Source organism: Nelumbo lutea, chromosome 4 (genome assembly GCF_056320005.1).
Source record: "Nelumbo lutea isolate HS-2025 chromosome 4, American lotus-T2T, whole genome shotgun sequence".
In the NCBI taxonomy this organism is placed as follows: Eukaryota; Viridiplantae; Streptophyta; class Magnoliopsida; order Proteales; family Nelumbonaceae; genus Nelumbo; species Nelumbo lutea.
In genome coordinates, this window is record NC_142687.1 from 48,013,896 (window position 1) to 48,038,200 (window position 24,305).

The 24,305-nt window shown below is 37.4% G+C and overlaps 1 protein-coding gene across 5 annotated transcripts in view; it reads left to right on the forward strand.

Moving 5' to 3' along the window:
- Positions 1-24,017, forward strand: part of ABCD1 (peroxisomal ABC transporter 1) — a 97,789-nt gene extending 73,772 nt beyond the window's left edge. For 4 of the 5 annotated variants that reach the window (XM_088985368.1, XM_088985367.1, XM_088985370.1 and 1 more), the window contains 6 exons: positions 4,840-5,001; positions 5,082-5,315; positions 22,849-23,009; positions 23,092-23,144; positions 23,233-23,311; positions 23,397-24,017. In XM_088985368.1, the coding sequence (XP_088841494.1) occupies positions 4,840-5,001; positions 5,082-5,315; positions 22,849-23,009; positions 23,092-23,144; positions 23,233-23,311; positions 23,397-23,483 (776 nt within the window). In that variant the 3' untranslated portion in view covers positions 23,484-24,017. Of the gene's footprint in view, positions 1-4,839; positions 5,002-5,081; positions 5,316-10,589; positions 10,657-22,848; positions 23,010-23,091; positions 23,145-23,232; positions 23,312-23,396 lie in introns of all 5 variants that reach the window. The other variant, XR_016113089.1, reaches the window with a different exon arrangement.
- The last annotated feature ends 288 nt before the right edge of the window (positions 24,018-24,305 follow it).

Genomic DNA, 24,305 nt, shown 5'->3' on the forward strand with positions numbered 1-24,305 from the left:
AAAAACCGGTATAATCATCAACAAACAACAAGAAATATTTGTACCCCCCATAGCAGTGATATGATAAGGTTCCCAAACATCTGTATGCACAATTTCAAAAGGAATATTACTTCTTTTATTACTCAATGAATAGGTTGGACATTTGGACAAACTCAAACAAACTAGGAAACAAACTCTTCAAAGCCTGAAAAGATAGACGGTCCAATCGATTATGCCAAAGCATAACCTAACCAGCTGACTGAGAAACAAAAGACCTCCTAGCTTCACTATCTTCCCAATGAGAGCTCCCTCCAAGCAGATAGATTCCATTCATCTCACGGCCGGTCCCAATCACCTTCCTTGTCTCTAAATCCTGAAAAACACACCGATTAGGGAAAAAAGTCACTGAACAATTTTGGTTTTTAGTAATGCTACTAACTTAAAGCAAATTAGTACTAAGTTTAGGAACATGCAAAACTGAAGACAAGGAAATGGCATTAGACAACTTGATGTTTCCCTTGCCAGAAATGGGAGCAAGGGAGCCGTCAGCAATGGACACTGTCTCTGCCAGAAGATAAGTGGTAGGTAGTAAATAGTGAGGGCAAGCCAGTCATATGGTCAGATGCACCTGAGTCTATTATCCAACAATGTACAATGTTACCTAGAGCTGAAGCATGATAAGCTGAGGCCCGAGTACTTGAATGAGCAAAGGCTGAGGTGATGGAGCTGAATTACCAACTTCATTTTCCAACTGAGTTAGAGCAGCCAGGACAGCGACTAGGGTGTGTAGTGGTGTGCCTTCTATGAGGTTGCACAATCAGTATTAACAGTCATATTAGCATTACCCTTTTTGTTCTTGAGTTTTGCTAGAACTAGATGAGGATGCAACCTCCAATAGGTGTCTTTAGTATGTTTAGGTTTCTCGCAATGTTCACATTACTAGGTCTCTCTTGTCTTCCTTCTTCATATCCCTTTCTTATCACCCCCAGGCTTAGGTTTAACTGCTGCCAAGGCTGATTCGAAGGGATGATGCTGGAACATAATCTCCTAGTCTCTTCACTGTGCACTAAGGAATAGGCTTGTGATAGGGTCACACTGTCTCTTGTCAGTAGTTATTGTCTCACAATATCACATTCAAAATTCAAACCAGTGAGGAACTCAAAAACCCTATTAGTTTGTGCATTGTATTGACTTTCCCACTCAATTGTTTCTAGATGGTCAATTTCATGCCACAAGGATTTCAAGGTTGAGAAGTAAACCGAGGCCTGTTTCTCTCCTTGCTTAAGATTACCAACCTTACATTTCAGCTCATAAGCCCTAGCAATATTAAGGGGTTGGGAGTAGGTCTCTTTCATGACATCCCTTATTTCCTTAGATATTTTTGCCCTTAAATAGTTGCACAGCCATGTCATCACCAAATAGTTCTCCTGAATCCATTTGGCATAAGTTGGGCCCTCCTTAGTTGGTTCTTTCACATCCCCCAACAAACAGTTCAGTTTTCCTCTACCCCCAATGGCCATCATGGCTGATTGAACCCATTCTAAGTAGTTTGATCCACCAAACTTAATAGTTTTAATCTGAAAGGTTCTCAGACATGTTACCTGAACCACCAGCCCCCAAAACACCTTTCCCTTGGTTTTTAAACTCCATTCCTGTTTAGGAGTTGATTAAAAAAACACTTTTTTAATCACTGTAATAGGAGAAACTGTACCCAAAACTGATAACAGCCGACCTAGGAGGATGGTTTTGATTCAGCAGTTTCCCAGAAACAATGAACAGCTCTACTGGATTTTCCAGAGAGCAAAAAACAAACTCAGATTGAAAGAAGCAAGTCCAACTACTGCCCCGGAATCAATGGCAGACCTGGATTTTAGGTTTTCCTCTTAAAAACCCTAAAAATCAGGTGAAAAAGAAGAGATTTTCCAGTCGCACCTCTCAGAATAAACAAATGATTTTTTTAATATCGATCTCAAGGAAAAAAAAATCATGAAAAGATGAATTCCAACTTATCCCTTACTGCTGCCGACCTCAAGAAGAGAAGAAAAAAACTTGCCTAGAAAATTTTGATCGCCACCTTCAATCTTGATAAAAAAATGCTGCCGGCCTCAAGAAGAGATGCAAACTTATCCAGAAAACTCTGATTCTTTCTAATTATCAAGAAAACTCTCCAATCTTTGGACAGCTGCTAAAGACTTCTGGTAACCTCCAAGAATCAGCCGAAAGGAATGATCTTTCTAAACTTCCAGCCCTAGGTAATTCTCATGTGGTTGGCTAGATTAGACTCACATGTGAAACCCTAGATCGTGCTCTGATACCAAGTAGTTGTACAAGACTACAATCTGTTTTAAGTTTTAATGAGAAAACAAACAAAGATTGAAGAGAAGAAGAGGAGTGGAGAAGAACTCGAATAGAGAATTCAGAAAAGAGAGTGAGAGTAACTAGCAATAGCTGCTCCACTCTTATAATTTATATTCATATTCAAATAACTGTAAAAGGGCTGAATTACCCATATTGCTTACATGGCGAAATAATAAAAGGAAAGCTAATAACATAAGTCTGAAATAACTACTAACTAACAAACTGAAATAACTAACATAACTAACTATTTACCACTGTCAGAGGGGTCGGTTTAAGGCCCGGCTACCCTCTGAACCAGTGTCTGACCCGATACAACCCCTGGAGGGGTGTATCGGGAAGCCATCGGCACGATATGTATCGGCCGATACGGGCTGATACGTATCAATACTTTGAACCTTCCCCTTGGCAATGGGGCTATGTCCCAAGTTTTTGGAGTTGAAGTGAGTCCAACTCCAAAACTTCCTTTATCATCTGTGCTTTATGTTCCCGAGTTCCCTTTTAATCTTATGTTTGTGATTCTGGTGGTCTCTATTATATACAAGGTGGCTTAGCAAATATGTCTTAACTTAGCAAACATCATCAAGCTACCTTTCTACATTAGTAACTTGGGATGTTAGTCATGTGTCTCAACCATTCAGATATATACAAGGTGGCTTAGCAAGTATTTTGCTACTTTTTCTGATGATTTTTCTAGAGTTACTTGGTTATCTTTGTTAAAAAAAAAGACTAGATTTATTTTCTATATTCTAATAATTTTTTATAGAAGTAAAAGACCAGTTTGGCTTCAGTATGTGATATTCAATACCCATGGGGGGGTCCTATGGGTATTCTCCTAACACATAGGACCCCCATTTTTCTTATACTGCTCTAATTCTATATTTTACATTCTCCTGAATCTCTTGTTATTGATTGTCAAACCAAGGTAACAAAAGAAGTCACATTGAGATATCTTTTAGTCTCAATTTCTAAATGCACCTTGATTTCTTCCCCTGAGGTTATTAAATTTGCATTGTATATATTCTGTTTTAGTCCTATTTATTTTAAAGCCTCTTGTTTCCAAGGGATTTTTCAACATATCTAATTTGGATTGAATCCCTCTTTAGTCTCATCAATCAATGCTATGGCAGGTTTTGCAAACAAAGTGAGTACTACCAATAGATATGTAGACTTAATTGAGGACATTCTATAGATCAATAATACCATATGAAGATTTTATTTGTCAACTTAAATTTTCTATCTATCGTCTCGATAAAACGATACACCATTCATGGTTGATCTTACTATTATAAAACCAAGTTAGTTTTTTGAAGATCTTGTTCATATCGATACAAAGATTGGTCAGTTTTCTGGCTAAGACCTTGGCAAGGGGTGGATATGGATGTCTGAATTGTCCTGGGGTCTTTCTCCTTTGATATTCTATGTTGGTTTACTATTTGTTCTTAATTTTTTATCTATATGTTTATGTACTTTAGCCTTTCCTCTGTCATTTATGTTGAGCTTTGGATGGCCTTCTGGTAGTAAGGTCTGTTATGTTCATATTTTTCTCGTCTTTGGGAAGACTTGGCAAATTTACTTTATTTATGTTGAAGGAGTAGTATTTTGAGTGTATTTGGATGGCAGGGTATTTAGGTCTTTTCCTCTTAATATAAGGATACTCCTGTTAAAAGTTTTTATAAACAAGGACAGTCTTGTAATTCTCTTTATTATTAAAGCTAATATATTAGTGGGCCGACTGCTAAGAGGATATTAAGACATTATAATCTCTCTCTAATCAGTTCGGCAGTTCTCTGTAATCTCCCCCTTCCTTTCTTTCTCTGTTCTTTACTGTTTGGTGTCTCTGTAATACCATATTTTACAATTTCCATTGTCTTGCTAATGAATTTCTTTGGTTGTCAATAAAGAGACAGGTTATGTGGTTTTACATAACTTGTTCACTTAAATAGGTAAAAACATTCTACATTGATCATAATTTCCAATATAATCTCCTTCTTTATAAAACTAGATAAATAATTCCAATTGTCCTCAATTTGATCTCTGATACCGGTACTTCACAATCCCAAGTCCTTAACCATGGCTCTGTTCACAGAAACCCACAAACATGCAGTTATGGTAGGGATATATTATTTTGATCTGGAAAAAATACTTGCTAATTAATACACAAGGAACTGTTGATAACCTATACATAATGCAATGACAACAGATGTACACAATTTCCTCATTCTTGCAGCACCTACAAGAAAAGTTTTGGTTAAATATTAGATCTTTTTTTCAAAAAGTTGGGGACTTTAGTGTGTAAATATTATTTTATTGTCTTAATGATACACCCATTTTAATGTATGCCTTGTTCATTTTCTTAAATGAAATTCTGGCACTAGCAGATTTTGTCACTAGTGTTGCCCTTGTTTGATTTTAGCATATTGCATCAAAATATATAATTTCTTGGTTAACTAAATGAACATATAGTGTTTAAGAAGTATGCACTCACATTAATTTGTGATACAGGGGTTTCCCTACCAGAATCTCAGTCAATGTTCAAGAAAGATGATGTTACCACTGAAGATATTATTTCCTTCTCTGAGGTTGATATTATCACCCCAGCCCAGAAACTGTTGGCAAGGCAGTTGACATTTGACATTACACCTGGAAAGAGCTTGCTTGTTACTGGTTAGTTATGTATACTCTCTTTTCACATAGTTTGTGCTTTCCATTTAGCTTTGATCTTAGGTCTGTTTGAAATTTTGAAGGTCCAAATGGGAGTGGAAAGAGTTCCATTTTCAGAGTCCTTCGAGGTGTATGGCCTATTGCAACTGGAAGGCTGGTTAAACCTTGCCAAAATATCAAGGATGTGGGAGGTTCAAGATGTGTATTTTATGTTCCTCAGCGGCCTTATACATGCTTGGGAACCCTACGGGATCAAATCATTTATCCTCTCTCACAAGAGGAAGCTGAATTGAGTGTAGTGAAAATGCTTGGAACAGGTGTGTTAATTATGGAATTTTTCTTTTATGCTCACACCCTATATTTTAGGTTAATTGTAGATAGACTTCTCATGTACAACTTCCTGCTCCAGTTTTCTCTAATTCTCCTTTTCCAGATCCATCAAACATTGGCATTTTAATTAAATGGGTAGATCATCAGTTAAAAATCAGCAGAACTGATACCTATGGAACATTCTTTCAAACTCTGTAACTTTTTGGGAGCTTTCAATGAAAGCTTTACATTCAGCACATGAACATCCTACTTGTGTGTTGACATCAGATATTGGTGTCTTACTAGATGGTAGAAAGGTAAATTTAGTTGATTCATGGGACCTTATTTTTTTCTTTATGGTGTGTAGGAGTGTGAACAGTTATTTATTTATTTACTAGCAGGGACCCGTGTGATGCACGGGCTTTGTTAAAACAAGTTCAGGCAATAAAGCTAGGGGTGCAAGTTGGGTGTACCCAATTCAAGCCCAACCCGATTCAATCAAAACTTTTGCAGAGGTTGGGTTTGAGTTTTTGAACTTTAAGATGGGCTTGAGCTAAAAAAAAAATCAGGCCTAAACTAAACTCGGGTTGGGCTTAAGTTCAGGTCTCAGGTACTGATCCAATGCAATTTAAGTTTCCCAATATTTTATGATATATATCTATATATTATCAACCTATTCTATCTGGAAATTGAGCTACAAAGCACAATATGCCCAAGCCTAGCCTGAGCAGGGATGGCAACAGAGTGGGTTCAGGGAGGGTTTTGTAAATTTTAAACTCTACCCGCCTAGCGGGTCGGGTTGGATTTTGAGAATCCAAACCCTCCCTGTACATGAAAATGCAAAACCCTCCCTGTATTCAAGGGTAGGGGTGGGGTGGGTTTAACACCCGCATCTAATTTCCTATTGAAGAGAGATTGGGCTGAATATGTCGTAGTATCTTTATGGGCCTGTTACTTCCTTTTATATGTTTATTTTAAGTTCTTGCATAGCTGGCCGCCCACTTAAGGGCATACTTGTAATTAACTTAGAAAATGAAGATTAACAAAAGGATTAGTGAGGGGAGAGAGGAGATTATCGAACTCTTCTTCTTCTTCCTCTTGTTTTCTCTATCTTCTTTTGTTTTGTTGTCTTCCACTTTCCTTTTACTTTTTTCTCTATTTTTAATCTAGTTTATTCAGTTTTAGAGGACTGATTTACTTCCAGGTATCAGAGTAGGTTTTTCCCTTCTCTTTTTTTTCTTTTTCTTTTTTTTTTTTTTTTTTGTTTTCTCTTTTCCCATGCACCCTTCAATTAGGAAAGTGTATGGATAGTTAAGTGCCTTATAGTTCAGAGGATCTTTTGGCTAGTTGGTAGAGGGTTTGGAGAGTTGAAGTCCGGCCAAAAACTGCCAAGAAGTGATGTTGTATTTTTTCTGCCCAAAACGCTAGTCGATTAGAGAGCTTTGAAGTTACAGGTCAAGGAGAAGCTTTTGGTGTGTCGCTTAGTTGGGAGGCGTATTTTGAATCCTAGAAGTGTGCGATCAAGACTTGAAGGAGGTTGGGAAGCTCTGGTAAGAGTGTTGCCTGTTCTCTCTCCCTTCCCGACAACCAAGTGCAGTGCAACCCTAGTTGTCAAGTATCTGGGTACTATTTTGATCAATGGAGCAATATGGAAGTGAGTCCAAGCAGATGCATGTATTTGGGCTTGGCTTGGTAGATTCCTTTTTGATTGGAGTGACTACAATTAAGTTGGGCACAATCTATATGGATTTATGTCTATAGTAGAGGTAAATTAAGGTATCTCACAGGTAGTAAGGTGAAACCCACTGATACAAATCCTGCATTTGAGAAATGGATGCAGGTGAACTACACAGTTATTGGATGGTTGGTCAACTCTATGCAGCCCCATATAAGTCAGCACTACCTTTGGGATAGTGTTACGGAAACCAATTCACAGAAGTTAAATGTGGCAAGAGCCTATAAGGTGAAGAATGATGTAAAAAATCTGAGACAGGGGGAGAAGAGTGTAACAATCTACTATAAGTTGAAACCACTATGGCAAGAAATTGATGTTATGGTGACAATTGTATGGGAGAGTACTAAGAATGCACAGACTTTTAGGAAGTTGGTGGAGCGAAATAGGGTATTTGAGTTTCTTATAGGACTCTACCCTGAGTTCAACATTATTAGGTAGAATATTCTGGCCAAGGATGATGTCACTTTTGCCCAAGCATATGCTATGGTAAGTAGTGAAGAGAGTAGGTGGCAGGTTTAGTTACAGAGTCCACCTACAAAACACTTTGCACATGCTGGAATAAAGCTGAAGGGTCCAACTGAGAAGAAAGAGGTGATATGTGAATATTTCAAGAAACCAAGGCATACTAAGGACATTTGTTGCAAGCTTCATCCAGATATTATCTCGGACAAGTTTAAGAATATTAGCAATAACATCAATTTCAAGAAGAATGGTCAGACAGGAAATCCTAAGAATGCTAATGTTGCCACAGTGCCTGAAGGAGGGAATAAGGAGAGTGAAGAAAAGTCAGCCATGGAACAATTGGCAGCAATGAAGGCAGAGCTTGAAAAGTATGGAAGGATATTGAATCTCTTTGAAACCACTGTCTCAACATCCCACTCTTCAGGCAACATATCATCATTCGCATTTGCTCACTTAGGTATTCGTGCTTCTGCAAACCATGCTTCTGTTTCAGGTAATCATAAAATCCCTTGGATTGTTGATTTTGGTGCATCAAACCATATGACCAACTTGTCTAACCATTTTTGTTCATCCCATCTCCTCTCTGGTAAAGAGAAAATATCCCTTGCTGATGGGTCTCTTGCTCCCATCACTAGTAAGGGGGATATCAAGACCTCTAACACCCTTATTTTATCCTTTGTCCTTTATGTCCCCAAACTTAATACCAGTCTTTTATCTGTTAGCAGTTTATCTAAATCCATTAATTGTAGCATAACCTTTTTTCCTACCTATTGTGTTTTTCAGGACCTGAAATCTCATAGGACGATTGGGAGTTTCCATGAGGCAAATGGAATATACTTGTTAGACACACCTGATAGGAGTCTTGGACTACCTCATGGAATAACCTTGGAGTTTGTTTTGTCAGTTTATTGATAGAGTCTTGTTATGTCATTTCCGGTTTGGTCATTTGCCCTTTTCTGTTTTGAGTCATTTGTTTCTCAATATGTTTAAGGGAGTGCCATTATCGAGTCTTCATTGTGAGTCTTGTGAACTTGCAAAGCATTATAGACATTCTTATTCAGTAAGCAATAAAAGATTTATTTCTCATTTTCATATTGTGCACTCTGATGTGTGGAGGTCATATCATTTGCCTACTATGGGGGGTTACAAGTACTTCATCCTTTTTATTGATGATTATTCTCATTACACTTGGTTTTATCTCATGAGATCTCAGGATGAAGTATCGACTATTGTGCAAAAATTGTATGAACTTATCCTTACCCAGTTTAACACCCAAATCAAAATATTCTGTTATGATAATGCTAAGGAATATTTTGAGAAGAACTTTTCATTATACTTTGAGACTCTTGGGCTTTTTATTCATCAGAGTTCTTGTTCCTACACTCCATAGTAGAATGGGGTGGCAGAAAGGAAGAACCACCGTGTGGCTGAGGGTGCTAGATGCCTAATTTTTGCATCTCATGTTCCTATTAAATTTTAGGGAGATGTTGTCTTTACTACTACCTTTTTGATTAACTGTATGCCTTCCCGGGTTCTGAGTTTCGAAACCCCATTTAGTCTTCTCTTTCCGGATGAGGATCTCTTCTCTTCCTCTCCGAGTTTTTGGGTGCACTTGCTATGTACATGTTCATAACCATCAAAGACACAAATTTGAACCTAAAGCACACAAGTGTATTTTTCTAGGATATGCCTCCACACAGAAGGGATATTGCTGTTTTGATCTGCTTTGTCGCACCCGCCTTGTCTCTCAGGAAGTCACATTTGTTGAGTCTACTCCTTTCTTTAGTATTTCTCCTGAGGGGGAGCAATCTGAGGAACCTTTTTCTATGTCTCCAGTTATTCCTCTTCCAGTTCTGTTTGAATCCTTTGTTGAGTTGTCTTCTCCTCCCACAGTGTCTACCTCAAGTGTTCCTGCTCACCCTCCTCCACCTCATCCTCCTATAATTCCCCCACATCCTATTTTCCAAAGGTGGTACCAAAAGCATAAATTCAGGCATGAGAAAGTTGTTTCCACTCCTACAGCAGAGCCTCTTGGATCTCCTATCATGAGGTAACAAGTCAGCCTTCCTCTAACCCACTTACTTCCTTCACAGACCTTGATCTTCTTATTACCCTTCACAAAGGCAAAGCGGAAGTGTACATCATATTGTATCTCTAAACACTTGTCCTATAGCCTTCTATCCCCTACCTATTACTCTTTTTCTTGCTTTTGTCTCTTCTCGTGTGATTCCCAGGTATGTACTAGAAGCCCTATCTAAACCTAAATGGAGGGATGTTGTGATGACTGAACCGGATGCTTTGCATAAGAACAATACCTGGGATATTGTGGATTTGCCTAAAGGGAAGGAACTAGTAGGTTGTAAATGGGTATTCACCATTAAATATCCTTCTGATGGCACTATTGAGAGGTTTAAGGTCCAATTGGTTGCTAAAGGCTACACTCAGATGTATGGTATTGATTACCTTAAGACTTTTCCTGTGGCCAAGATGACCTTAGTTCGGGTTTTGTTGTTTCTAGCTGCTACTTTTAATTGGCCTCTCCACCAGTTCGATGTTAAAAATTCCTTCTTGAATGGGAGACCTACATGAAGAGGTGTATATGTCTTTTGCCTCCGGGGGTGTATGGAAAGGAAATGCAAGGGAAGGTGTGTAAATTGCAGAAATCCATTTATGGTCTCAAACAGTCTCCTCAGGCCTAGTTTGAGAGATTCAAGGCTGTTCTTGTCTCCTTTGGTTACACACAAACTCAATCTAACCATACTTTGTTTTTGAAAAGAAGTAACTCTTTGGTGACTTTTCTGATTGTTTATGTTGATGACATTGTGGTCACGGGTAATGATAGCCAGGAGGTGAGTAAACTCAAAAGATTTTTCAACTCTAAATTTGAGATCAAGGATTTACGAACTTTCGAGTATTTTTTGAGAATTAAAGTTGCTAGATCTAAGGATGGTATCTTCATTTCTCAACGCAAGTATGTTCTTGACCTCCTTGTAGAGATTGGTAAACATTGTGCTAAACCGACTTCCACCCCTATAGATCCCAATCATAAGCTTTCAGCTACTAATGGTGAACTTTTGCCTGATAGGGGAGTGTTTCAGAGACTGCTTGGGAAGTTATATCTCTACATGACTCGGCCGGATATTTCCTATACAGTAAGTGTTATTTGTGAGTTTATGCATTCCCAGAGATACACATTTAGCTTCTGCGAAAAGAGTTTGTGTTACTTGAAAGCATAGTTTTCATGGCGCTTAGGCAAGGTTAGGTGACCACAGGGCGCCCAGGCGCCTAGGCGTTGGAATTTTAAAATGCTTGTTTTATTGAGTTTTTACTTTATATATGCTTTTCTAAGTCATTTTATTGGTTTTGTGTGCTAATTAGCAATCATGTACACTTAACTATTAACACTATAAATCATTCAAATGAGTACAAATTTCATATAAAAAGCTAAAAATATAAAATATTATCAATAAAAAGGTGTCTAAACCAACTAGGCAAGGCAATTACACTAAAAAACTAAACTAATAAGTAATAAATACTAAAAAAAATTTAAATTCACAAAGAGTCAAAGGCATGCGTTTGACTTTGAAGTGAATGTTGAGCATTGTCCTTCTTGAGTGCTCTTTTTTTCTCACTTTTCCTTTAACACACACACACACAAAAAAATCATTAATAAATTAAACAAAAAGCATTGTAAATTTACAATAAATGAACAAATAATAAAAGGAATCAAATCAAACACATATGACATGCCTTGATTGAAATTTATCTATTCTAGGCATTTAAAGGAAGTAGATAGGAAGTAGGAACCAAATCAAGCAATGAATAATAAAACCATAACAAAAAATAAATACGACACTTATTCAATTCTCCAAAATCTCCACAAAAGGATTAAGGATAACAATTAACAAAACATGAAGTTTATAGATGATCAATAAAGAAAACTATCTAGCTAATTTCAATATCTAGGTAAGAAAAGCCTGCAACCCCTCCACTAAATCCACCAACAACATCAACAGCACAATCAACATCATTCGCATCCTCATCGTCTTCATCTTCCCCATCAAGCACTCCGACTTCATCTTCATCTTCATTATCCTCAATGTTTCTATCCGACATTGAGTTTTCATCTTCTTCTTCTTGCACAACACTCTTTCCTTTGTCTTGTCCCCTACCATCGCCTCTTCCATAACCACCTCTACCTTTGCTTCTACTTGCACGTGTATACATCGTATATGCACTTCTCCTCGGCCTACTTGCACCCTCAACAGCTTCAGTTGCTCCTAATGCTTCATCCACTTCATTCCATGTGAGGTCACCACCTTCATGAACGAGCTCATTTGATGGGTCACTTCCAGTCAACCATTCATTACTCTCATCAACATCATTGAAGCAAATGGGTTCAAATTGTTGTGGATTTGCACGTCTTGTCAAGAACCTCTCACGAAGACATTAATTATATTGAACAAAGACAAGATCGTTAAGCCTCTTTCGATCAAGTCTATTCCTCTTCTTGGTATGAATCTACGTTCATAATAAACAAAAATAAGAAGATTATAAAAATAAAATATTTTAACTTTTATAATTAGAACTCATAATTCAATTAATAAATAATAATAAAATTACTTACATGCTCAATGGTGCTCCAGTAATGCTCACAGGCAGAAGACGTGCATGTAAGACCTAATATGCGTAATGCAATATGCCTAAGGTTTGGTGTGCAATGCCCATAAGTATGCCACCAATCAACTACAAAGTACAAATTACAAATAAAAAAAAATTAAATTGGAGAATACAAATTCAAAGATAGCAATACAAAAAAAATTAACAAAAATAAGATTCTAGTGGTAATGAGGTATATCTTACTTAGTTGTTTTGTTTCCCATTGTCTAATTGCCATTTTCTTAGAAAATGCAGCACGGGCATGCTTATATTCTTCCATTTGATGGGAGATCTTATCTAGAATTTCAATGTCACTCACCATCCTCTCAATACAATCTATAAAGCCCATTTCAAACTTCCCAATTGGTGCTTCATCTTCAGCTTTTGCTTTATAAAAGAGGGCAGGATTGAGGAAGAAACCGGCAAGATGCAAAGGATGCTGCATCATATTATTGCAACGCCTATCAAAAATTTCCAGAATGGGCTTATATTCTCTTTCTTTCCCACCAAAATTTGTTTTGATCTTTTCCCTTGCCCATTCCATTGCAAAGTGGAAGTACCCTATTGTAGGTTTTTCATCACCATCAACCAACCGTAAGACCTCCACAATTGGTTGGGAAGCTAAGAGGGCAATCCTTACATTTTGGAAAGAATAGTGCTTGAGACTCTTAAACCCTTTGGTTTGTTTGCCCATTTACTTCTATTTCACACATCACTAACAAATAAAGAACGCAATGGCTCTTTCAAAGTGGACAAGCTTTGCAAAGTAAGAAATGATGTGGCAAACCTTGTAACATCACATCTAACAAGATCCCTCCCATGTGTTTTCTCCCTCGTATAAGCAAGGAGAAGAGGATGTTTGTAGATAAAGGCCATCACATGTCATGCTTTGGCAATGCAATTCTTGATAGACTTCAATCCTCCAATATCCTCCCACATGAGGTCCAAACAATGAGCAGTGCAAGGTGTCCAAAATAAATTCTTTTTCTTAATCTTCAGAAGGTCTTCTGCAGTAATATAAGCAAACTGGTTATCAGTAACCACTTGCACCACATGTTCTTCTCCTATTTCCTCAACAACCTTATCAATCAATTCATACAAATTAGCCACATTGTGGATTTCATTGGAGGCATCAACTGATTTCAGGAAGAAAGTACCTTTAGGAGAATTCACCAAAAAGGTTATCAAACTTCTTTGCCTCTTATCTGTCCATCCATTAGACATAATAGTGCAACCATAAGTTCTCCAAGAAGCCTCATATTCCTTGTAAAGCAATTTTGTTTTCTCAACCTCCCCTTTCAATAGTAGCTCTCTCAACTCATGGTAACTTGGAGGTTTGTACCCAGACCCAAACTGTGCAATTGCTTCTACCATAATCTCAAAACTCTTCAACTTTACTGTGTTGAAGGGTATTTCAGCTTGATAAAACCATTTTGCAACATATTCATTAACCTTTTTTCTTTCTTCCTTTTTCAACCGGCTTTCTATGCTTGTTTGCACCAATTGTCCCTTGTGCCTTGCCTCTACCACTTCTTCTAGACTTGGCCTCACAAAAGCATCCATGGATCCTCTAACATTTTCCTTCTTTTTTTGTGAAAACATGGGGTTTAATGGTTGGGCACTCCTACCAATTGAAATGGAGCCACCTAGTTCCGTAGGTTGGTTACTTTCATGGTGAGATTCTCTCTCACAAACCATTTGCTCCCATGGCCCACAACTGTCCTCCACTGCAAAATCACTTAACAGTTTCTTCCTCTTATTTTTGCACATGTATTCTTGCATCTCCTTTGCAATACTCGTTGTGGTTTTTGGACACTTGGTAATTTCTCCAAATCCTCCAATTAACTGTTGTTTTACTCTCTTAATTCCTCCTTTGACAATCTTTCCACACAACGAACATGTAATAGCATTTTTGTCCTCTAAATCATGCCAATGTGCATACTTCCATGCTAGATCTTTTGGCTGGGCCTTATTCTTAGTGCCAGAAGTGTTTTGATTTGCCTCATTTGCCATTATCTAATGAAAATAAAAACAAATCAGCATTCAGCAATAACATATCAGTAATGAATCAATGATATAATCAGCAATGAGCCAATGACAATGACAAATCACCAATAAAAAGACTAAAAGTGTACGACCAAGGGCAAATCATCAATGACATTAATTAATAAATTAATAAAAACAAAAACAAAGCAAGTAAATTTCAGCCAAACAACAATTCAGTTATTCAGTTTGAACCTAAAAATAGAAATTAAGTAAAAATTTAAAGGCTAAAGCAAGCAATTAAGCAAATTTCAGGTCAGCTATATAATCAAATATCAAATTGTAATATACATCAAATGCAATATTGCAATAGGAAATTTTATAAAGATTAAGATACAATTTCATTAATAAACTTTCATTTTTTTTTGCCAAGCATTTTTTTTTATCAGTAAAAAAACTTTCATTAATAACAAAGAGATTAAGATACAATAGCTAAAGATTGCATAGGAAATTGCAATCTCCAGCAATCAGTTACAATTCTGCCCAATACAATGAAGATCTATTTGCCCCTTGTTTTGCTAGGGATCCGCCATCCCATTTGCATCCCTTCTAATCCAACCAAACTGAGAGTTGAACTTCCTTGCAAGTGTGTCAATTTCGCTGAAGACAAATTTGAGCTTCCAAGGTGCTGATGTGATGTTTTTGGCCCAAGAGATGACCAATAGAGAGTCTCCTTGAATTTCTAAGTCTGTTGTTCCTATCTGCTCAGCCATCTTTAGACCTTGAGGTAGGGCTAGAGATTCAGCCTGTATTGAGTCACCATAACCTATTGGTCCAGAGTAGAATGCCACCACCACACCCAGATAATTTCTAAGCAAACCTCCTATGCCTGCCCTTCCAGGGTTGCCAAGAGAACTCCCATCGAAATTCAGTTTTAGTTTGTTCCGTGCTGGTGGCTTCCATTCCATGCTTACAAGAACTTTGGGTACATCTGTCTGTTCTATTTCAGCCCAATTCCTTAGTATCTCATTCGTGGAGTAGTTTCTAAAAATCTCCATGGTCTTCACCCAATGTGCAGTTCTGATTTTTATGGCTTCAACAACTTCCTCCATTATTTTGCTTTTTCCTGAAAAGATTCTTAGGTTTCTTTCCTCCCAAATAGTCCATACTGTAGCTGCTCTCACTGCCTTCCATATACATTTTCCCCTTTTCTTCCGTTGATACAGGAAAGAGGGGCTGAATAGATTTACCACATCCTGTGGGGGAGCCCATCTGCATCCAAAGAGAGAACAAACAACATAAAAAATACTAGAAGCAAAAGAGCAGGATAATAGCAAGTGGGTTAGAGTTTCACCACATCCCAAACAAAGGACACACACATGAGGAGAGAGGCAATTGTTTGGCCTCCTTTTCTGTAGCACATCACAAGTGTATACCTTCCCTAGGAACACTTCCCAACAAAAAGCTTGTACTTTTGGAGGGGTCGGTTTAGTCCAAATTTCTCTCATTGGGAAGTTCACCCCCATAGGATTAATATGAGTGAGCAAACCAAATAAAGATGCACAGGGAAATCAACTGCACTAGAGACTCACACTCGTTTTCCCTCAACCCTCTTCTAGAACCAAGATCCCAAGAGATCCCTGATTCTGAAAGCACACCAAACCTAGCAACAGGTTTGTTTTTATAGTTTGATAAAGTGTAGAGGTTTGGGAAATTGAACATAAGAGGCACATCCCCAACACAAAGGTCTTCCCAGAATAAAACTTTGTTGCTACAACCAACATCAAACCTGATTAACTGAAGAAAAGTTGGATATACCTCAAAGATTGCCTTCCAAGGAGAGGATGGAGCTGCATTGGGGGCTAATTTTGCATCCTAGAGGGAAGCCATTTCCCTAGGAGGGACTATTTTCTCTTTATTAGGTTCCCTATACCTAATCCACCCCAGCCCTTGGGGTAACAAACTTGCTCCCATTTCACTAAATGATCTTTCTTTTCTTCACCTGGCTCCCACAAAAAGTCCCTCATAATCTTCTCCAATTTCCTAGCTATTGTCACCGGGATCTTAAAGGTGGAAAGGAAGTAAGTGGGAAGGTTTGCAAGGGTTGATTTTATCAAGGTGATTCTTCCCCCCCAAGGAAATATAATTTATCTTCCACATTGCCAACTTCTTCATGAACCTCTCTACCACCAATTTCCAGAAGCTTTCAGCTTTCGGATTCCCACCCAAGGGCATTTCTAAGTGTAGAGAACATTGATGTGGGCCCCACAGCTATTGTCCCACTGTGTTCGTAGGGTAGAAGATGTTCTAGTCTGCCTAGGGTTAGCTATTGGTCATTTAGTTGTTTCAGTTGTTATTTATTTCAGTTTTATTTTTTGCTCTATTTGTTATGTAAAGACTAAGGGCAGATCTGTCCTTTCCATGTAATGAGCTTAACCTATAAATATTAACTAAAGTGGTGGCGGCTGAATATTTTTTGAAGCTTCTGCTCCTCCCTCTTCCTCTTCTTTCCTCTTACCTTTCTTATTTTCGTGTTCTACTGCTTCTCCTCCCTCTTCCTCTTCTTTCCTCTTAACTAAAGTGTCGGCTTAACCTATAAATATTAACTCGTGTTCTACTGCTTCTCCTCCCTCTTCCTCTTCTTTCCTCTTACCTTTCTTCTTATTTTCGATCCTGAAATCCATTAGGGTTCAAGACTGATAACAGTCTTGAACTTCTACTCTAAGTATTCCAGAGGCCAATTTTTCACTTCACAACCTAGCAGATTTGCCATGGCTTGGATATCCCCCCCCCCTTCAATGTTGATTCCAGTTACACAGCTTTTTCCCCAATTGACTTTCAATTTGGAGGCCTGCTGAAATTCATCCACCAATCTTTTCAGATTCCTTAAACTGGCCTCATCACAGCTTTCACAGAAAATAATTATGTCATCAGCAAATTGCAAATGAGACACCACCGCTTCTAATCTACCCATTCTCCAACCTTTAAACTGGTTTTCTTGATCAGCTTTGGTGATTTGTCTACTCAAAACCTCAGCCACAAAGGTGAATAAGAATGGAGATAAGGGGTTGCCCTGTCTTAGTCCTCTTTTAGCCTAGAAGAAATCCTTTGCTACCCCATTCATCAGAATAACAAAATGTGTTGAGCTAATACATTCCTTAATCCACATCCTCCATCTTTCACCTAGCTCCATCTTTTCCATTAAATTCAACAAGAAGGACCAATCCACCATATCATAAGCTTTTTCAAGGTCCAATTTACAAATCAAACCTTTGTCACCTTGTTTTCTCTTAGCTGCCACACACTCATTTGCCACTAAAATTTGATCCACAATTTATCTCCCCTCTACAAAAGCTCCTTGGTTCTGAGAGATAATATAGGGCAGTACAGTCTTCAACCTACCAGCTAGGACTTTAGCAATGATTTTATACAAGCTACCCACAAGACTTATCAGTCTGTAATCCTTAGGGGTTTTGGCCTCCTTTTTTGGCACTAAAGCAATAAAAGTTGCATTTGCTCCGAGCGATAATTTCCCTTCTTGATAGAACTCCACAAACACATCAATTAATTCATCTTTTAAAATTTCCCAACAATTATGATAGAAAGCCATTGAAAATCCATCTGGCCCTAGTGCTTTAGATCTATCCGTCGAGAATATTGCTTCATGTATCTCCTCACTAGTGAAGGCTTTTTCTAGGAGGTTAATTTCGGATTCTAGCACTCTATCCCATTGTAAATCTCCCAATTCTGCCATGTTTTCATCAGAGGATGCTAGGATTGACTTAAAGTGATCCACAAAGCATCCTTTAATTTCCTCTTTTGCAGTTGTCACTCTTCCATCCACCTCTATACTGGAAATTTGGTTTTTCTGTCTTCTCCTATTTGCTAGAGTGGAAAAAACTGGAATTTCCACCCCCTTCCAGAAGCCATTTACATCTAGATTTTTGCCTCTAAGAAATCTCTTCCAATTGCACTTTTAAGTTCCACCTTTCTATTCTATCCTCCACCCCACACTCTTTCCTGGCCTCCTTTTGGTCCACTTCCTCTATTTTCCTGGCTAAATCCTCCTTTATGACCTCAATTTTTCCAAATACCTCTTTGTTCCACTCCTTGACCTTTTCCTTCAATCTTTTCAGTTTCTTAGAGAATCTCACCACTTTGTTTCTAGCCCTAATCCCATCTTCCGACCACAATTCTTTAACCCTTTGCAAAAAGTTTGGAACTTCTAGCCACATGTTTTCAAATCTAAAAGGTGTGGGGCCACCAATAAGGCTTAAAGGCAATGATCAGAAGTCACTCTAGGTAGGGCTTTTAGTGTCAAAGTGCCCCACAGCTCTTCCCAATCAATGGAGTATAGGAATCTATCCAGTTTTGAGCACACTTGATTTTCTTGGAGATTTGACCAAGTGAAAGAGGCTTGTAACAAGGTAGGCTCTTTTAGTTCTAGGGACTCAATTAGGGAATTGAAGTGTTTGATGCTAGATGTTAAGGGTTGGTTGGGGTTGTTTGTCTCATTTGTATATCTTATTACATTGAAATCCCCACCCAAACACCACGGACCCTCCCATATGCCTCTGACTGCAACTAGCTCTTCCCAAAATGAGTTCCTCTCTCTATATGAATTCGGTCCATACACATTAGTCAAGACCCACTCCCTTCCATCACTCATCCTCTTGGCTTTTATTGATACTGAGTACTGACCTATTAGTTCCTCCTGACAGTCAATTTCCTCATTCTTCCACATTGTAAGGATTCCATCTGAGGCACCCCATGACGGGGCAAAAGACCAACTTAGACCCCTGCAACTCCAGATACTTCTTATCCACCTTCTATCCAAGTCTAAAAGCTTTGTCTCCTGTAGCATGACTATAACCGGTCTCTCATTTCTTATCACATTTCTGATGACTCTCCTTTTCTTTGCACTTCCTAAACCTCTTAATTCCAACAAAGCACTTTCATTTCACTCTTTTTTCCCCGACCCTAATTCAATCCCAAATCCCAAATCCTATTCTATTTGCCAAGCATGAACACACAAAACTGGAGGCATACACTGATGTTGATTGGGTTGGATGTATTGATGATAGGAGATCCACCTCAGTATATTGTGCTTTGGTGGCAGGGAACATTGTCTCATGGAAGAGTAAGAAATAGTCTGTAGTTACCAGATCCTCTGTTGAAGTATAGTACAGGGCAATGGCACATGGAGTGTCAGAATTACTGTGGCTGCGATCACTTTTAGAAGAGTTGGGAGTTGACTATGAAAAGCCAATGATGCTTTACTGTGACAACCAAGCAGCTATCAACATTGCACATAATCTAGTTCAACATGACAGAACTAAGCACATAGAAGTTGATAGACATCATATACGGGCAAGAGTTGCTTCAGAAGAAGTTTGCTTGCCATCTTCAGAAGAGCAATTGGCTGATGTTTTGACCAGGGGGTGTTCCAAGAGGGAAGCTGACACACTATATATGCAAGCAAGGCATGATTGACATCTATGCTCAGCTTGAGGGGGGAGTGTAGAGAGACTAGGCCGAATGGGCCCTAGTATCTATTCTTTTATTTATGTAGTGTGTTATTTATTTGCTTGTTAATGGGCCCGTTACTTCCTTTTAAAGTTTATTTTAAGTTCTTTCTTAGCTGGCCGCCCACTTAAGGGCATACTTGTAATTAACTTAGAAAAAGAAGATTAACAAAAGGATTAGTGAGGGGAGAGAGGAGATTATCGAACTCTTCTTCTTCCTCTTCTTTTTTTTCTCTATTTTTAATCAAGTTTATATTAATTTTAGAGGACTGATTTACTTCTATTATTTCTTGTTATATAAAAGCAATAAATAAGTAAAATAACATAAATAAACAAAAAAAATTTCAATTATTTGATTAAGATGTAAAAGAACAGATAAACTACCAATTATGCTTTACATCTAATTCAAAATATTAAATTCAACACCTAGTACATAAAGTTTATATGCTTTCCAACAATATACAGGTTGAGGGGGTCGGGTTTAGCCTAATATCGTACCCTACCCGTAACGTACGGGTTGTAGAATCCCAAAACCCGGCGTGCCCCAAAACCTATCATTCAAACAAAAAATCCCGCCTCGTTGAGGTGGGTAGGGTTGGTTACCCATCGAGTAGGGTAGAATTGCCATCCCTAGACCCGAGATGCTTAGTTATGGTTGAGTTGGGCCCTGGTTGGTAAACTCAGGCTTAATCTTGAATTGGGCCAAGCTTAAGCACGAGGTTTGAGACTTAGCATTGGATTGACCCTTAACCCGACCCAACCCGCTCAAGTTGCACCTAGCAAGGACCCGTGCAATGCACGGGCTTTGTTAAGCGAAAGCTAAACAATAAAAGCACATAAGAGTAGACAATTGTTTTAAATTTTAACATTTTAAGTAATTAATAATTAGTTATATTTTATATACTACTTTTAATAATTTTTTACAATACTAAAATAACAATAATTAATTTCAGCTAGGTTGTTCATCAAACCGGTGAAACCAACCAACATGACCCAACTTGACTCGAGTTGGCCGGTTTTCTAGTATTTCTGGTTGGTTTCGGTTGAGCAATTTCCCAACCTAACCAAGTTGGGTCAATTTCGGGTTGGCCATTTGTAAATCGACAAAAACCAAATCGACCCAACCATATAACAAAACAAAATATTTTATATTGTAAGGAAAGTGGGAAAGTTCCCATATTCTTTAATCTAAAATATTTTATATTGTAAATTTAAATTCTTTAACTTATTTTTTAATAATACCACTGTAAATCTTTTAAATTTAATTTTTTAAGTTTAATCTCCAATAATTATTCAAAATTTTCTATTAAATAACAAAACAAAAATAGATTTATACATAATTGTTGAAAATATATTTATCACAAAAATATAATAAATAATTACTAAAAATACAATAAATATAACTTTTAGTATGTATAACTATATAATAGATATAGATTAAGATTTTCAAATTATTATTAATAAATATCAATTTTTTGGAAGTTATTTTCTAGAATTATTAATTGATATAAGTGAAATAATGCTTTTATTATAAGTACGTTAATAACTGCAATTAATATTATATTTTTAATATCTATTAAAAACATTTTTTTTTAAGTTATTGCCTATTTTTGTTATTGAAAGCTTCAATACATCTAAATTATTTAATCTTTTTTTGAAGATAAATAAAAATAAACTTTATTGGAGAAAAAAAGGAAAAGGAGATTGCAACAGGGTGATGAGGAATCACCCAACAATAGTAGACCCAAAAAAAAAACAATAGACCCGCCCTAACGAAGCCCCCTAAAAACAGAAAAAAAAAATTCCAGACATACCAAAGCACCTTAAGAAACAACCCATTATCCAAATACAAGTATCACAACAAAATCACAAAGGTCCCTACCACCAACCCTTAGAACAACTAAAATACGCAATTGACTAAAAATTCCAAAAACCCAAATCTTGCCAAACATCCTGAAGTAAAATAAGCCAGCTGATGAAAGGCTCAACTTAAACTTTATCCATTTTCTCATCATGCCCCGTCTAATCTTGAAATCTCTTGTCTCATCTGGGTGACTTGTATTGTTAGTACATAATTTCGTTATGAGTTTCATAAAAGTATAAAATTATTAATATTTCTTTTGATAGATATAGATGAAAAGTGGATGATAGGATAAATAGGAATTAGAGATAATTTATGAGAGAAACTCCCTACTAAATTAGAGATAACTTAGTAGATAAATAGGAATTATAGATAATTTAGGAGAAAGTGGGGGATAGTGGTACCACTTGGCTAGATTAGATTAGATTTTGGTACAGAGGGATTTTAGGAGTAGTTTTAGGAGAGGATATCCAAAGGGATAAACATAGAGGAAAGAGGGACGGACCAGGCATGCTGAGATGTCAAAATGAGAGAGGATGAAGGGAGTGATGAGGTGGCTTCATGTGGGAGCAAGGAAGGCTAAAATGAAGAGGGGCTGAGAGTTCTCAGTTGGGGTAAGGGAGAAAGCTCAGGCCATCTGATGTGTCATATTTCTACTTTAATATATATATATATATATATATATATATATATATATAGATTTATTTGTTTATTTTGATAGATGGAGTGTGAACAGTTATTGCTGGAACTGCAAGGTGCCGCCAAGCAGTGGGTTGGTAAGGTCTCCTGCTGGTTGTAGTGGAGACTTGGGACCGAATCCTGCCTGCACCTGGATTGGGGGATGGGCCACCCTCCATTGTGAAGCCCTTCAAAAGATATCAAAAGAAAAACAAACAAAAAAGAAAACGGTTATTGCTGGAACCAAAATCTTCAAGTGGTATTACTTATTAAAAGAACTTGCAATGGGACAGTTTGATTTTAAGCAAATAACTAAATGAGGAAGTCTTTGTGCGCTCTGGAAAGTTGACATGTGAATGGGTTAAATGTTTTACAATACATGCAAAAGAGATGAGCATTGTATGGTCTTCTCCTTTCATCTATTCAAAATTTGACACTTTTTGTTTAAAAAAAATGTGAGTGATACAGACTGAGGTTTATACTATGTTCTATTTGAACCAAACCAAAATTACAGAACCTAGAAAATTGGGGGATTGATTCTAGTTATTGAAGTCCCAAATAATTTATATTTATACCATGATTCAAATCATGCACAATATATATAAATTCTCTCTGAGTGAGTTCATGCCACATTTTAGGTGACAACTCTGATGGTAGAGCACATATGCTGGACACACATCTTAGATCTATTCTTGAGAAGGTTCGATTGATCTATCTTCTTGAAAGAGAGGGAGGTTGGGATGCTAGTGTTAATTGGGAAGACATTCTTTCTCTTGGAGAACAGCAAAGACTTGGCATGGTGAGCCCAAAAAGTGTGATGTTTAAATATTCTACTTTAAGAACTTGCCACTAGAATATTTCTGATGGCTTCTTTTTATCAGGCCCGCCTATTCTTTCACAATCCTAAATTTGGCATCCTTGATGAGTGCACCAAGTACGTGACAAAACTATTTGTTTTCCTTTGGTTCAGTGATCAAAAAAGGAATACTTATTTGTTTGCATATGCTTTCATCTGATGACAGTGCCACAAGTGTTGATGTTGAAGAACACCTGTACAAACTGGCAAATGAGATGGGCATAACTGTTGTTACAACTTCTCAAGTAAGCGGTGTATATAGCTTGCTGGTTTGATTTTTTACCATTATCCATTTTGACTCTTTGCAATGTATTCCATGTCTTATCTCAGCGGCCTGCTCTGATACCATTCCATTCCCTCGAATTGCAATTGATTGATGGTGAGGGTAAGTGGGAGCTACGTTCAATTAAGCATTGAGTTTGGAGTGCCACCTTCAATTGAGCATGAGTTGAGTGCCTTCTCAAATTGCAAGTAATATAATTTCCGTTGGGGTAATCAGAGTCGGAGCCCTTGACTGACAGTAAGGGAAAGGACCTGAAAATCTATTAGTATCCTTTGTGCCAAGATTGGCCAACTCTTATGATGCCTTTTTGCTGTCACCAAGGCCTAAAATGCTAAAACAGATACATCACAACATGCTAAAGATTTGGTGGTTGGCTGGATAACATTCAATCATTCTATGAGCTATGACTGTCAAAGAGACATTCAAGTAAAAGCGGGGTAATAATGTGATAATCGGGATAGGGCATGTTGTATGTAATATGAAGAAATCCTTCATGTACAGGCATGCCTATTGGCGTGCACTCATTTACGGTGTAAAAATGGATTATTGGCGATAGATTAGCTATCCCAAGAATAAAAGGGCAGAAGCTGGAGTGAAAGATGTATTAACAGTGAAGGTATCTCTTCAATTATCTATAAAATAAGCCCGAAATGTATTAATTTATTTTATTCCTGAAGAAGATAGGCCCTGGAGTAAGCAGGTGTTGGGAATTTTCCCATGGGTTCAAAGTTTATATTCTTTACCAGAAAACGTAGTTCATCTTTAAATTTTTGCTTGTTTTACTTTTATTTATTTATTTATTTTAATTGTGGTGGATAAGGTGGAATGAAACAAGATTCAAAGTGTTCAGGAAAACTTTAATAATCCAAAAAATATGATTTTGTAACACAATGTGAGCAATGATTATAAGTTATATATATATACACAACAGGCATCACCCTTTTACATACTTTAAT